Source organism: Pocillopora damicornis, chromosome 6 (genome assembly GCF_964200805.1).
Source record: "Pocillopora damicornis chromosome 6, jaPocDami1.2, whole genome shotgun sequence".
NCBI classification, from domain to species: domain Eukaryota; kingdom Metazoa; phylum Cnidaria; class Anthozoa; order Scleractinia; family Pocilloporidae; genus Pocillopora; species Pocillopora damicornis.
In genome coordinates, this window is record NC_142675.1 from 19,989,000 (window position 1) to 20,004,651 (window position 15,652).

The 15,652-nt window shown below is 37.2% G+C and overlaps 2 protein-coding genes across 3 annotated transcripts; both read left to right on the top strand.

The window, feature by feature from the left end:
- Positions 1–2,226: 2,226 nt before the first annotated feature.
- On the top strand, positions 2,227–6,059 carry LOC113675261 (E3 ubiquitin-protein ligase RNF14). 2 transcript variants are annotated; one of them, XM_089208828.1, is made up of 3 exons: positions 2,227–2,363; positions 3,971–4,623; positions 5,066–6,059. In XM_089208828.1, the coding sequence occupies exons 2-3, from the start codon at positions 4,073–4,075 to the stop codon at positions 5,313–5,315; spliced, it is 801 nt and encodes a 266-aa protein (XP_089064954.1). In that variant the 5' UTR covers positions 2,227–2,363; positions 3,971–4,072; the 3' UTR covers positions 5,316–6,059. The 2 variants fall into 2 exon arrangements, with proteins under 2 accessions (XP_089064954.1, XP_027047611.2); XM_027191810.2 differs by lacking the exon at positions 2,227–2,363 and adding an exon at positions 2,863–3,342.
- Positions 6,060–7,565: 1,506 nt separating this feature from the next.
- Positions 7,566–14,462, top strand: LOC113675320 (acid-sensing ion channel 4-A). The gene is made up of 8 exons (XM_027191882.2): positions 7,566–8,119; positions 8,668–8,890; positions 10,471–10,688; positions 11,012–11,168; positions 11,669–11,731; positions 12,834–13,023; positions 13,518–13,609; positions 14,149–14,462. Exons 1-8 carry the CDS (start codon positions 7,706–7,708, stop codon positions 14,256–14,258), a joined length of 1,467 nt encoding a protein of 488 aa, XP_027047683.2. The 5' UTR covers positions 7,566–7,705; the 3' UTR covers positions 14,259–14,462.
- The last annotated feature ends 1,190 nt before the right edge of the window (positions 14,463–15,652 follow it).

Consider the following 15,652-nt stretch of genomic DNA (forward strand, 5'->3'; position numbering starts at 1 on the left):
ATTGTTTACAGACGTAAACTATAAATTCATTCCTTACAACATGATTGCTCATAAAAAATATACTTTGATAAATAGGAAATAACAGGCAGATCATCTGATGAGATTAGATTAGCAAAAGATCTTTTCAGTAATCTTGACAGAGGTACATTTTTAAAAATGATTCCGAATATAGGCTATAGACAATCTGACTGGAAATAAATCAGTTTCAAATATAGATTTGTATTCATTTTATAAATTCTGTAAAAAGATTGGTTCTATAAATATCACTTTTACAGTTATAACTCTGCTTGGATTAAAAAATAACCTTAAAATAAACTCCTTAACATCATTGTTAAAGATGGTTTTTAAGCTACTTCAGGATTCTATTAATTGTCTCCTGGCAACGTTTTAAGGTTGGTACTTAACAACGGGTTTTTTGTGATCTTTTAAACGTGCGAAGGTAATTCAAAATAGGGTGCAGACGCTCGCATTACGCATATACTCAAGCTGACTCCTGCGAACAAACAGCAAGATTTCGAAAATGTAATTTACAAAATATTAAATTCTCTGTCAAACTAGTTTTTTTACCAAAATCGTACGCGGTTTGCAATGTTCAAGCTGCCCTGTCGATTTTTACCAAGAATTTCTATCCCTTTGTCCCAAATTTAATACAGGTTTTTCAGGAATTGTATATCATCCTTGTTAGACTTAATGTCTCGCAGTCTTTAATCACAAAACTTAGTTATTCTGCCACCAAAAGTACTTTACGAAACCATGGCCATAATTATGACAAGAATTTGTAAAAAGAACACGAACAAAAGCGTGAAGGGATACAAAATTGCTTATTTTGTTGGTAGACGTGAAAAATATAAGCCCCATTAATCATAACCATTACAATTTCCTCAAACTCGATTGGTGCATTAGCTGCTTAATTTTCCACCAATCATTCTGTGAAGCTGTAATCGGACAGTTGAAGTAGCCAATCTCACTAAGTCCACTCAGCCAAATCCACTAATCACAGAATTAATCACAATAACCAGAGCAACAAGCACTTATCCTAAAAAAAAAATTGAGGAATTTCCAAAATGGAGGAATTCTTTTACTTTAGACATTTTCTGTACCAGAGATATTTGACCTAAATGTATTTGTTGTTTTCGGAAGTTGTAACGGTTTCGATTAATTGGTAACAGGACTTCTTGTTGTTCAATTCTGTCAGTAATCATACTCATGATTGACAAATTGGACTCCCGCTTCGTGGTCGTCCAATTTTGTTAATCGAATGATTATAACGGAGCTCGCATAGCCCCATAATTATACAAAATAGTAGTAACCTATCAAGCCGAAAAAATTTGGATGTACGACCGTACGACCGTACGACCGTACAGGTGCTACTTTTAACATACGTGGTCAATTGTACCGCGGGCAAGCCAACGCCACGGCTTTGTCCAATAGTCGTCCAGTGGTTAGTGCACTGGGCTCCGAGTCGGACGACCCAGGTTCTAGTCCTGGCCGGGGCAAGGCGTTGTGCCCTTAAGACGTGCGAAAAAAAAATGCGAGCTCCAAGTTTAGGCTTGGCTTAATCTATATGTTAGACCGAATTGGACTCCACTCGGTCTTATTACCATTATTAATCATCATACTGCTTTATTTTACTTTTGTTGAACGCCCTTAGAGATGCAAATGTCCTTCTTCAAAACTTGCAATGATTTGTAAAATGTGTTTATGATTTTTTTTAAAATCGGAAGGTCCTTATAAGTTCGCGGGAAGAGTGATTCCAGTGTCAATAGAGAAAAACTGTATCTTCTATGGAAAGAGATGCTGATAACATTGCATTGTTGTCATTTCTGCCACTTTTCAGTTTCTAGTTAATCGTGATTGTCGTACAAAATAAAATTTTCATGCAGTGCAAAAACCATGCTAAACGTAATCTTCAAAAGTTTCTCTTCTAAGTGCAACTCAACGACAAAATCGTAAAGGAAAAGCACAAAATAAAAATAAAGCAAGCTGGAGGCTTTTTTGTTGTGTCTCATTAGTCGTTTGTATGCCAGTTCGTACGGTCGATCATTGCAATATAAATGGTAATTTTCGATGCGGTGCATTTTTTTTTCATCCATTGTGTTCGGAAAAAATAATAAAAACATCTTACAGTTGTGGGTGAGATTCTTTTTTTGTTTACAATATTTTTATATTTATTCATGGTATGCTATCTACTGAAGAGACTTTTTTTCCCATTTTTGGTAAATAATTCACCAATGAACATCCTAACGACGAAACTGAAAAATTACCAAATGCGTTGGCGTGATTTTGAGATTGTCTTAGTCGGGGATTTTCATTTAATGGAAAGCAATCAATGAAGTAATCGACAAGACCAAAAAATAATCTCCGTAAGTAGTATTTTGATTGATTTAACTCCTTATTTCTTTTGTGACCCGCCATCTCGATCTTAAAAATACAACTCAGCCCTTCGGACGCACAACTGCTCTTTGAAGGCCAACTAAAGATCGCCGAAAAATTACAAAAAAGATTGCTGAAATATTTGAATTTCGCCCGGGGGAAAACTGGTTCGTTTTAGTTTTGTTGCTTGTATGATCATCAGAGCGGCTGAATTTTCTGCAATTGAAATTTTTTCTTTATCGGAAACAAACAGAGCTTTCATGTTACAACTACCTAGCTTGGATGGCTGTTGTAAGATTTGACAACCTATCTGAGCACGTGTATCTCTGGAAGCACCTGACTGTGCAAAGTTTGGCAAATGTCATCAACTTTTAATTGATCCCAATTTTTATGGATGTGAAAATCATTGCTGTTTGTCACCAGGTACGGTTTTGGCAAAAATATTTTTCATTTGAAGGTTTAAGCTTAGTGCATTTTATTAATGATAACAAAGCGAATGGTGCATGCCCTGACCCTTTTAGAACATGACACTTGCGTAACAACTTGAACGAATTTCTGAAATCCATCTGGATGGCCTCTCGGCCATTTTTTTGGCCTTGCATCTACAGCTTTCCTTAGATAATTGAGATATGCTACCAAGTTTGGTCTTTTTTTTTTTTTTGCAACATCATGCAACGTCATAAAAGCGTTTGTGATCACCTTTTGCGAAATACTACATTAACGTGAACGTACAGTTTCAACGTCAACTGTTTCGACGCGTGGTTTCTATTTTTAATCTAAAAAATGAAATAAAAGTGGCGAAGATCACGGCCAAGGTCAGAACAGGATCATTGTCAACAGAAACAACACGAATCTACGAAATCGTTTGTGAGGAAAAAAAAAGGGTTACAGTTTTGTGAAATTATGGCCGATAACCTCTGTGGGTCAACTTCAAAGGAATGTGCAACTTGTCATAAGAAAGATTTACTGGTAAGAAAGACTATGGCATTTTCTCCAGTTATATTCGATACAACCGGTATTGGGTAAATTTCTTTATAAAACTAACCTAAATTGTATGATGAATTAGATGTCAAAGCAACAGATGATTTTGCTAAAATTGGTACGTAAACTCTTGTTCAAACTCACAGTATAAGGATTAAGTTGATCTCTTTCCGGGATAACTAAAATAGTTTGTCTCCCACGCAAAATTATCCACAGGAACTTTTCAACTTGATGATACTTTTATTTTTGATCTTATCACAGTTTTACATAGTTTTCCTTGGCCTGGTCTTTACAAAGCCTTTTACTTTTCTTCAGTCAAGCGAGGAACGAACGTTCGATAAAATTTCCCCTTACGTAGCTATGATTTCGCTCACGTGTTTGACGATGAACTACAAGAGGATGAAAGACCTTTTTGAACAGGCTATAACTGGGAAGAATAAATCATTATGTTAATGATGCAATTTTTATAAAGTGAAATTTATGGTGATCTTTCGGTGCTTACCCGATGGCTTATTGCGCCATGAACACAAACTATTAATAGAGTCGATTCGTTGTCTATTTTGCTTTCTACTTTTCAATCGTGATTCACGAGGTGGCTTCTTCTTTGATGTCTCAGATAATCTCCTGTGAGGCGCAGCAACACACTTTCTGTTTGTCTTGCCTCACAACATTCGTTGAGTCACGCACATCCACAGGAAAACCGCCAACTGGGTTGGCAATGCGCCTTGGCTGTCCTTTGGGGTATAAATGTGGATCACAACTTGAACCTTACCTACTGCAGGATATCATTGACGAAATTGCTGCGACATCAAAGGAGAAAACCTCAAGAGGTCCTTCCTGCGATGGACAGACTTCTTCCAGGTCTTGTCCGAATGATCGATGCTCCTTTAATTTTCGGCCCGATGACGGCGATTTTGAAACTCTTTATCCGTGGTGCCCAGAATGCTGTGCATTTTATTGCTGTACTTGTCAAAGACGACTTGGAGATGAAGGATACGCCGACCATATTTGTCCAGCCGGTCAGATCACTGACATAACTAATGATGCCGTAGCAAGCCAAACATTGTGCAGAGTAGTTTGCGAGGCTATGTTTGTACGATGTCCCAGCAACTCTTGCCAGTCGACTGACCGAGCGGAAGACCTGATAGTGAAGAGGAATGAGGATTGTAACGCTATAAAATGTTGGACATGTCAAAGATTCTTCTGCTTCATTTGCACGAAAGACCTGGGGATGAACAGAGAAGATGCACTTAAGGCATTTCCACACAGGTAAGAAATGTTCTGGCCGCATACATTATAACCTTTTGAAAGTAATCCGCGATTGCAATGGTTTTGATTCAGTAAGGCGGGTCACTCTTATTCTACTGATCTGAGATCTCAATCGGGTTAGTTTAATATTTACCCCGTATCTATCTAATTATAATTTAAATTAAGTTCCTTTAGCTAGCTGTTTTAATTTTATCTGTTTGATTGGGAGAGAGCATGGGAGGAAAAATAGCTTAGCCCCACCTGCTTATCTTAAAATGAATGATAAAATTAGTCGCAGTTGTTATCACTATCAATACCCCCCAGTAAAGTATGAAACCGATTTAAAAAAACAAGTGTGCTGAAACTTTTCGCAATTTCCGGGAAAATGCTGGATTCCCCTTGGAACTCTTTTAAAAAAGTTGGTTTCATTGATCTATATCTTTATCTATTTCTATTTACACAGGAATGCTAGCGAAGCTAACGCTCCTTGCTGTTGGCTCTTTGACGATGGATTGAGCGGAAATACTAAAACAAGAGCGTTACTGATACGGCAGATGAATGCAGCAGCCGATTATCTTCGTTCTCTCCAAGTGAGCAACGAAAAGAAATTGATTTTGCTGAATAGTAATAGGGAAGTACTGGGGGAGGTATTCACGCATTTGATCAAGAAATATGGACCCAAAAGAGACCAAGAAAAGTGTGTCATATTGTAGAGTTTTTAAAAAGTGTGTTATACGCGCAGTAAGATTTTAAAGCACTTAGTTGAGAACAGAGCTAGTGATAAATGTATTATAATGTAAAAAAGGACTGCTCTTTAAGTAATGTAATTACATATTATACGTACTTCTTAATCTGTTCTAGAAAGGTTGATTGAAAAGTCACATTTACCTTTTTATTTCAATATTTGAACGGAATCATAATTCTACATTATAATAAGAAAGCTTTCATCTGGACAGGGCCCCATCAAAAGGCCATTTGAAAGATGCCCAAGCTCTTATTATTGAAAGGCCTTGGATTCGAAATTTATTAGTTTTTCGTGACATATAAAGCTCATTTTTCAAGAAAGGTTTAGCTGTTAGCCTAATTTTAAAATTAACGCTTTCGGAACTCAGAAATGGCCTAGTGAACGGTGACTCAAAAAATAAATAATTGTGACAGTGCTTGATTTTTCAGAATACATATTTCGAAAAAATACAAAATCCTACTTGTAAATCTCGGTATAAATTCAGCTACATTTTCCTTGTATATAAAATCATTGAGAATTTTAATCACAGTTATACGTGAATAACCCAGATTATTGTTATGAACCGTGACTTCGTGTAGATCGCGATGAATGTCACACGTCATGGTTTCTTTTCCAGAGAAAATATATTTACTATTTTAATCGGTTCAGGAAAGAGCAAGATTGTAATTTCCAAGCATTATGAATCAATAAATAAAATTTGAATTAAACTTTACAACGAAGTATCAGTGTTCGAGAACTGAAATTTGAAGGCAGAAACCATTGTTGTGTAGCCTAAAAATATAATTAAGCATGCAATATTTGATAAAAACAGCATCGTTACCTCATTTTGTTTCTATCAGTTCCTTTTTTTGAACATCTGATATTAGAAAATAACGTTTCTGAGAAAGGCGAAAGACGAATTAAAATCCGACAAATAAAATCCGCATCATAACTGAGGAAGTCAGACTTTCAACATCAAAGAGTGAAAAAAAGAGAGCGCCAAACTATTATAGTAAGCCCCATCACGAACAAAATCGAAAATTTCACAAACAGCTTCTTTTAATTAAAGGGTTCCTGCTTAACTCCAGTAAGTACTTGTTTGATGGAAAGAGATCGGAAAGGTATACATTTCGGTACGGTGTAAGACGCTGTTTTTGTGAGAATAATAATTCAAATTAATGTACAGTGTTTGGTCTTTTGCCACGAACAAACTTTTCTGGAGGTTTGAAAAGTGAAATCCAGACCGGGAACCTTTTATGATTTCGCATATTACCGAAATTTTTGCCCTTACCGTATCCATTCAACCTGTAAATAACGAAAAACTTTAGGAAGTTTGAAGGGTTCATTCAATGTCCATGCACCCCTTCACATCATCGAAACACACTGTAGATAATTTCTGTAATCAAAGCTTAAAAAGAGAATTTGTCTCTCTGAAGTTGTATACAATCACACAAGTCAGTAAGACACGGTGTTTGGAAACCGTATAGCTCAATTAATACAGCGCACACACACAAACAGAAAGAAAAATATATTAAATAAAATGATCTTTGTTTTATTTAAAGATTTTTTTCAATTTTTTTCCTCGTACATTTTGCGCTTCAGCGGTTGCAAATATACTTTTGTTATTTCTTAAAATTTTGCGTGAGAAATCAGTGCACTGCCGGCCAAAATTGATCCATTTGTACATGCCAGAAATTTTACCGCTGGGTTCAGTCAGTGCACCTTCTATGTGATGATGCGGCGTTAATTATGTAATTGACATCGTCGTATGAGCTCTTTGTAATCTGCTGAACGCTTGAAAACTTACAAGAAAAACGTTTCTCGGTCCCAGACCTCGGCGTCTGCATTTGGTTCCATTTCCTCTCCCTTTTTTGTCGAAGTGTCTCATTTAAAGAAAGTTTTCTACTTGAACTTTGCAAACAAAATGAACACTCCAACAACATAACTACTATGAAAGAATTATTCACTTCATACATATGCATATAATATTGTGAGGTTTTATTTCCATTATAGTATTGACTACAAGCATCAAGTCACCGATTTCACAAATATATACGATCTTCACATATGATTTTAAGTTTTTGCTGTAATTTTAGAGCTATAATTTCTAAACGAGTCATTTAATATAACATTTTCTATGAAATAAGTTCTCTGTTGTGCTAAAGAGACAAATGAGAGATCTATGAAGCAATTTATACGCAAATGATCTTGTTTACGAAACAATAAGAAATAAGCCTTCAGATTGCAGGTGTTTATATGATTCATAAGTGCTTTTCTAAAGTACCAGGAGATTTTCTATCAAGGTAAAATAACTGTGGTTTAAATCCAAATTATTTGTTATGGTTTTCATGTGAAAGCAAGCAGTCGTGAAATCAAAGCATGGAGGATTTCGAAATATCTGAAATTGATATTAAACAAAGACCATCCTCAGTACTTCCAAGATCGATCAAGGTCGGTCCGGAGGTGGCTACAACTCCGTTGCCGCAGGGAAAACAGTCCGCTGCAGTACAAGAAAAGTGGAACGGCTTCGTAGAATCGTCCACTCTGCATGGCTTGCAGCACGTGTTTGGCGGTCGAACTCTGGCCCGCAGAGTCATATGGGCCTTGTTTCTTCTCCTCGGTATCGGCTGGTTCTCGCTGCAGACACAAAAGTTGTTAACGAAGTACTTCAGCTATCCCGTGACGACAAAAGTAACCTTGGTTTACGAAGAAAACCCCGAGTTTCCAGCGGTCAGCATCTGCAACTTTAACATGTTTCGAAGATCTGTGGTCCAAGAAGCAGGCTACGAGGAGGTATGAAAGTTTACCACACAACTTGTAGCCTTTTTTTAATTTTTATTTTACGGTCGGGTCATAGTGTGTTATGTCCATGCTTGAGACGATATCTTTACGCCTTGAGTAGAAAAGGGTGGCAAAAAAACTGTCGAGGAAACTTGAGAGATTGCCTAAGTAGAGGGTTTCTCGTGATGGACAGCGCAGCACCCCTATCTAAGAGAAAGAGGAAAACTTCTTGTAGCTTGCTATCGAATCCAGGCGTGTGGAATAGCTAGGTCGCAATGTTTAGCCTCTTTACGGTCGAGGACTGAGCTCAACATCTACCGTCTACCGACATATCTTACTGTATTAATATGTATTCTTACTGTATTAATCTTTATTCTTGTATGAGACTTTTGACAAAGCTTATCCTTGCAGAATTCTGAGTGCAAACGCTTAAAAAATCTTTAAGTTCGCCTTCGCATTATCTGTAGGTGATTGCATAATAAAGCATCTAATGAAGAAATTGAATCCACAGATTTCTTTTGCACGCTCACGATAATTTTTTCAACATGTTTCTTGATTAGATTCTGAATTATGTGCTAAGGAAATCGAGTGGAATTGACGTCTCTGGCGAAACCATCGACTGGGAATTGTACGAAAGTATGAACCTGACTGAATTTCATTTTGCCATGGGACATCAAATATACAACACCTTACATCAGTGCTATTGGGACGGAGGACTTTGCACATATGAGAATTTTACACCTGTTTTGACTTCCATGGGTCTTTGTTACACATTTAATTCAGGTAAGGTTGACAAAGTTATCACAAAAAGTAAGAGGAATCATTCATCACATTTGTGCACAATGAAAATCATTTTGACGAAGGATTCAAAATCATATTTTTTAAAGAAGAATAAAAATCGTTAAGATGCGAAAATGAGTCTGGGATGGTCCGGGAAAAGGAATATTGAAGCTAGTTTGAAATAGTAGTCTTAGAGAATTTTTTTTTTTTTTTTCCTGTAGCAAATTCCTCTTTCTTAATGGGAAGTTTTTTTGTAAGATAAGCTTTAATTGTAATGAGTTTGAAATAAAGGAAAGTTAATTAAACCAAAACATATAATTTTCAACATATATGCATCTTGCTGATAAGTGAAAGGCAGCACAGCAGTTAGTAAAAAATCTAGAGAGAAAAATGTGCCTGGGCTCTGTTCCAACCCCAAATCTTCTTAAGCTAAAACGTAAAATGTTAATTTAAAGTTGAAGCCCATCCTTTCGTTAACTAAATAAATAAGCACTTGTCAATTTTTTTCAAAGACTACAAATTACACTCGCCCTACGGGTTCATGCAATTCTGTTAGTCTTTGAAAAAATTTACTCGTGCTTATTTATTCCAAATTGTACTCGAAATCATATATACAAAGTCTGACTCAGGAAGAAATGGAATTTTTGGCCATTGTGACTTAAAAGTTGCGGCTTCTCACGGTTACAGCACTTCGTTGATGAAAAGGAAAAAAACAATTTTCTTCTGAACAGGGGTTTTCAGTCAGAGTTAATCTTTGTTATTTTTTAATTATGTTTAGTTTCATTAGTTTCGCAGTTTTCTTTCAACATCAAATAAAGGAAACAAAAGCTCTCGTTCCCTGATAAACATTATTTATTTACCACTCACTCTGGCTGGGCTGTTTAATTTGCTCCGGTCATCTTTCACTTTTTTCAAAACAATGAAATTATAACTTTGGTTTTGGTTAAATGAAATTCGAACAAAATGCCCTTTAATGCAATCATTTTTCCTGCCTATACCGTCAGTTGGTCTTCACTCTTTTGATTCTGACTCTCGAAGAAGAACTGATAGTTATCCTGAATTTAGACGCAATATTCTTGCATATCGATCATACTAATTAATATCCAGTCATGATTTAACAATTATTCGCCGAAGTGGAGGTAAATAATTATTTTAGCTGTATGTAACACTGAGAAATCGAAAAAAATTAGTTTACTTCTGTCAGTATAACAAAACACGTCTTTGACGCGCGCTCTTGTCTCTTCGGCCGCTCAGAGGTGAATCGTATGAGTTGATCACTTCCGAACCAGCCAATCAACGCACGCGATCAGCATTTTTCACCTGTGTGGAATATACTAAACATTAATATCTCTCACAGAAAATTATTATATCGATCATTGTTTTTTCGTTTTATATTGATTTTAGCTCTGTTCAGCTACTCTCAAACTCGAGATAAAATAAAGTTTATGCGTCTATCAATGTATTCTTAAACTTTGTAATTTATCGGTTAGAGTCTTGCTGGGGCTCTGACCGATATTACCGTGTCCGTGAATAAAATTAAAGACAGAAAATTCAATCTACCACTTTCTTTTTTCTATAATTAGGCAAAGATGGTCAGCCAATTTTGAGGGTGAGACAGGCTGGGTCGGACTTTGCACTCCACCTGATGTTGGACGTGCAGCAGTGGGATTATGGCGCGTTAGGTTCACGTGCAGGTCTCATGGTATTCATTCATGATCACGAAACACCACCCCTGGTGGCGCAACTTGGTTTCGCAGTGGGGCCTGGAACGAGCACCTTTGCGGCAATTAACAAACAGAAGGTAACTGAGATAGATAATTTTAAATGTTTAATCACAGTAGATGTAGTCAAGTGGCGTAGGAAAGATACTAAAAGGAAAGAACAACAACAAAAACCGACCCACGCGTGTAGGCTCATGAAAATATTGAAATCGTTTCGTAAAATTGCATCGTGATCTGAAAACAATTTAATGGTTTAAATTTTAAGGACGAAAGACCGTTTTCATTTTTCGTATTTTATTAAAGTGAAAGAAAGGATGGGCGATATCTTTAATAAACTTCATACGCATATGCGAATAAAGTTGTTTAGAAGCTATCTCAATTGTTGGTACTATTTTTTTGCCAGACTATTAGCCTTCCAGACCCATATGAGAGCAATTGCCTGGACAAAAACGACAGCAAGGTACCTGGTTACAAGACATACACAATTCTTGGTTGTCTGTTGATGTGTCAAACAAAATATATAATTGAAAAATGTGGCTGTCGGGATGTTGGAATGCCTGGTGAGTGAAACTGAGCTGATAATCAACATTTCGACCTTACTTAGTTCGTTTATTTTTATTTAAAAAAAATTTACAAAAATTGCATCAACCCTGTATCTAGATCCCATGAGTAACTAAGGCAGGATTTCTCCTCACAATACCAATACAATATCAAGCAGATAAATGATGAAAATAAAGAAAACATCAATTGGAGGACTATTAGTTGATCCAATACCAAATTCTCTTAACTAACATAATAAGAACTGTATGACAGACAGTAAGGAGAATTACTAATGAGATCTTGGGGGTGAAAGGGTTAACTGAGCTGTAATGTTGTCTAGATAGTAGGAAAGTTTCTGAAGTCTTTTTTCTCTTGGAACTTTTCGTGTCAGGGTATTCAGCGCAATTTCCCACGATGCAACTATTGAACGTTGTGTGATAAAATTGTCTCTTGAGTGGCTGCTGGATTAACTCAATCTAATCACCTGTTTGACTGATAGTTTGATTGCTTTGATTAACAGCAATTAACGACACCAGAATGTGTGAAGCACTGGATTTATCAGATTGTGTGCTTAAAGAAAAAGGTAAATCTTTCTTTACAGATTTGTTTTATTTTCTTATTATTTGTTTGTTTGTTTCAATGGACAAGTATTTACGAGCTGGTAAACAACAGTTTTTTTTATGAAGTATTAGGTGGTGGACTTGCGAACAGTTTGCACTAACTGTGCGTTTACCAATATTCCAGGAAAAACAGTGTACACTGGATCAAGATGTCGGTTTGTGTTTTAAAATTTCAACTTCGTTTACAATCCAAATATGGAAAACCGATCACGCGTGAAAGTAGTTTACAAGGAAACCCTTACGGAAAGATCTGAGAGCACTTGTCCTTCTTCTATCTAAACAATAGCCTCCACATGCTCGGTCATTTACCCGCGGACATGATCTGTTCTGAGAAGCGAACAGGAGCAGATGTAAGCTGGAAGGAACAGATAATGCCCAAGATTAAATATAAGAAAAAATATCCCAGCGCTCTTTTACATCATATCAAGCATGCGAACGCGCTTGTTAAGAGAAATTTTTACCTCATCGGGAAGTTGTTATTGTTTAATGCCTCAAAGAACACGGGATGAAGGAGTTGAATTACTTCACCTCGTCTTCTTTGAGCATAATTGAGTATAATTCGAATGGTATTCCTGTAGTTTCTTTCTCAATATAGAAACTTGCTAGCGATTTTTTGTCCATCTTCGAAGGCCGCTAACTACAAGCAACCTGACGTGAATGATTTCGGTCATCCATTACAATTAAGCCTGCAGTTGTTTCTCTCGACAATTATGCTCATGGAGTAAGAGAATATTTTTGACACAGTCAGCGTGTCATTTGACACGGTTAACGCGTCGTTTTGCCAATTTGAACTTCGTATCCTCTTACACACCGGCGTGACTTTTTACACGGTGCAGAGCCTGAAAACTCCGCTTTTTTCTCTCTACATGTGGATTGTTTTCATCATGTCATATATACTGAAAAAAGGAAAAAAATGGCTGTATAATCGGACACGCCGCATAGGAGGCACTGTTTCTTTTCACTCACTGCCTTCCGGTTTCACATGCTTTACCGTGCGCGTGCGTTCACCTTATTACATATTTTCCAGCAGATAGTAACATTTATAAACCTTTCCGTGAATTCCAGGAAATTTCCGGAAACTAAAAGATCAGCAATGCAAGTGTCCAGTGCCTTGTAGTACGACCTCATTCAGGCCTATCCTGTCATATGCTGCTTTTCCAAGTGATGAATACATCAAACAATCACATGAATTATATGAGATCTACGGCTCCAACACATCAGAGGCTAGTCTTGACTTTATCCAAGGATACATGAGGTTTGTGTCATTAATGAGTCCAGGAAAAATAAGATAACAGGACTTGAGAGAAAACATTATATACGAAAAAGGATGATTAATTTGTTATCACTTTGTCGAGCATTGTGGTGCATTTTGCGGGCTAAATTGGAGATTCTGGTGAGCTAAAATGTATCTTAGCCCACTCGCACGCTCGCGTGATTGTTCAGACTGTTTTGTTGTCATTTGTTCTGTTTTTTATTTTCTCAATGCCCTCCAAAGTGATGAAAATAATAATACATTTTATTTTCTTAAGCATGAAATATGTTTTGGTCCCCTCTCAGAGTCATTTTAATCTTCAGCTGGAGGCTCGCCGCTAAAATGACTCAGAGGTGAATCCGAAACATACTTATGTCTGCGATTATAAACTATGTTTTTAAGGAGAGTTAAAAGCACATTCTCCCAAACTTGGTGCGTGGGAAGTTTCGGACGCATTCTCTATTTTAATGATAAGTTCGCTTTTGTTAACTCCATAGCCAGAACATGTTGGAACTTGTGATTTATTTTGAAGAATTAAGTTATCACGTCATTGAACAGACACCAGCCTATGATTCCGAAAGCCTTTTTGGTAAGTGAGTTCAATAATTAGAATAGGAATGCTTTGTTTGAAAATTTAATATCCACAAGGTCATTAACCCAAACTAGACATGATAATATACCTCTACTAGGACGACGGAAACTGTGTTAAGTTTGAAATTTTTGTATTTTTTTTCAATATGTAACAATATGTATCAATATGTTTCAATGTGTTGGAAACCCAAAATTTCCGATTGCAGACATGTATGCTTTCTGGGGAGCTAAGGAACCTTATATCTACTGCGACGTGTGAAAAATTTCCTTAAACATAGATAAGAAACTGGTATATATTTCTTTGGTAGTAGACTGAGAAAGTGTGATGACGGTCACGAATGACAGAAATTGTCAAAGATGGAAAACTGCAAACTATAATAAGATCCAGGCTGATTTTTTCAACATGGTCGAACAGCGAAACATCTTCTTTAAAACTGGTGAATTAAAGACGACACCTTGAAAACAACAAAAAAATGAAATTACTTTACCATGAGGAGATTCTGGGTAAGTGTAACATTAACTTTACCTTTTTCACAGCCGAAATCGGTGGTCAAGTCGGGCTTTGTGTCGGTGCCAGTCTTCTTACCGTGCTTGAATTTTGTGACGTCATAATCGCCATCATTGGAATACGCTTTGGATTCCGCTGAGCATGCGCAAAGGTGTAACGTTGGATGTGTGAAGAATCCCAATAATGGTAATTTTAAGTTATATAGAATAATTCAAACTATGAAATGTAATAGCGTCATCACATTACATGGTTCTGAAAGCCAAGTTTATATTGCAGACATGACGCAGGCAGCATGCAGTGATAGTGCATGCACCTGCACAATAAAGCATTTATTTACAGCGTATTCATTCTGTTTTATTTACTGTATTTACTGACCTGGGAAATACCGTAAGGCCGACGGCTCACGACTGTCCTTCAGCAAACAGTAACTCGACCAGATTTGTGAGCAGTTTTTTACATTGCTCCAGTTTACCTCCAGTTTATTCAAAAGTTGTGCCTTCCTTGGTCACTTGAAGCCCGTCATAGTGACATGGCTGAAACTGCAATAGTGACCTCATTTAAATGCTTTATCTCAACCCCTTCCATACTTGCTTCTTTTAATAACTATCTCATTGCTGACGCAATGGTCCAATTTGATGTTCATTTAGTACGTAGCTAGCTCGGGTACATGTCTAAGTTGGGACTAATTGGCTACACAGCGGAAATGGCACAGAAATAATTTATCAATGAAGTAAGCCAATTGATAATCTACAGCTGTATTTATAGGCGAAAATTAAGGGAAATGATTACAGAGTCAGTTTATTTGGAAACCTGGATACTGGTTTACCAATCTTAAGAAAACGTGAGATCCCAAGCTGTTCGTGACAAGCAGCAAAAATAATGAGATCTGAAAGACCTTGCAAACGTTCGACGAACTGTTTTTCCTAAAAACTACGCACGTACCCACCTACGCACCCATAATTCGTCGTACAATGGAGCGAATGTTACCGAAGAAATTATTGATGATTTTCGGTTTTGCGGTTCTGCGGTTTTACCTTATGTCAAAGGTCTTTCCGGACAACTTCGCCGATGCCTACAACAACAAGGCGTACGCGCTGTTTTCAAGTCGGAGACTACGCTAAGATCTCAGTTAGTACGACCAAAAGACGCTGTCGACCCGGCTAAACAAGATGGCGTAGTTTACAGGATTCCCTGTGAATGTGGCAAGACCTATGCAAGACAGAATTAAGGAGCATGATCGAGACATTCGACTCGCCCGTACCGGCACCTCCGCCGTTTCAGAGCATGCCCACAACACCGGACACAAGCCACTCTGGAACGAGGTAAAGTTTATTGATCGTGACCCTCATTACTACACGCGCAGAGTCAAAGAGGCAATTCATATAAGACTTCACCCTAACAACATCAACAGGGATAGTGGAATAGAAATTCCAGAAGCGTGGATGCCCACGATCAAAAAACACAACAACAGGAGAGCCATGCGACAGCGGACCGCCGAGGGAGCAAATCACTGATCAGCAAGGATCAAAATGC

Excerpts from the sequence above, each read along its gene's own strand:
- LOC113675261 (XM_027191810.2), top strand. The coding sequence starts at position 3,277 with ATGGCCGATAACCTCTGTGGGTCAACTTCAAAGGAATGTGCAACTTGT. Across the intron at positions 3,343-3,970 it reads GTCATAAGAAAGATTTACTG|ATAATCTCCTGTGAGGCGCA; the intron begins GTAAGAAAGACT and ends TTGATGTCTCAG. Across the intron at positions 4,624-5,065 it reads CTTAAGGCATTTCCACACAG|GAATGCTAGCGAAGCTAACG; the intron begins GTAAGAAATGTT and ends CTATTTACACAG.
- LOC113675320 (XM_027191882.2), top strand. The coding sequence starts at position 7,706 with ATGGAGGATTTCGAAATATCTGAAATTGATATTAAACAAAGACCATCC. Across the intron at positions 8,891-10,470 it reads TTGTTACACATTTAATTCAG|GCAAAGATGGTCAGCCAATT; the intron begins GTAAGGTTGACA and ends TTCTATAATTAG. Across the intron at positions 13,024-13,517 it reads TTTATCCAAGGATACATGAG|CCAGAACATGTTGGAACTTG; the intron begins GTTTGTGTCATT and ends TTAACTCCATAG.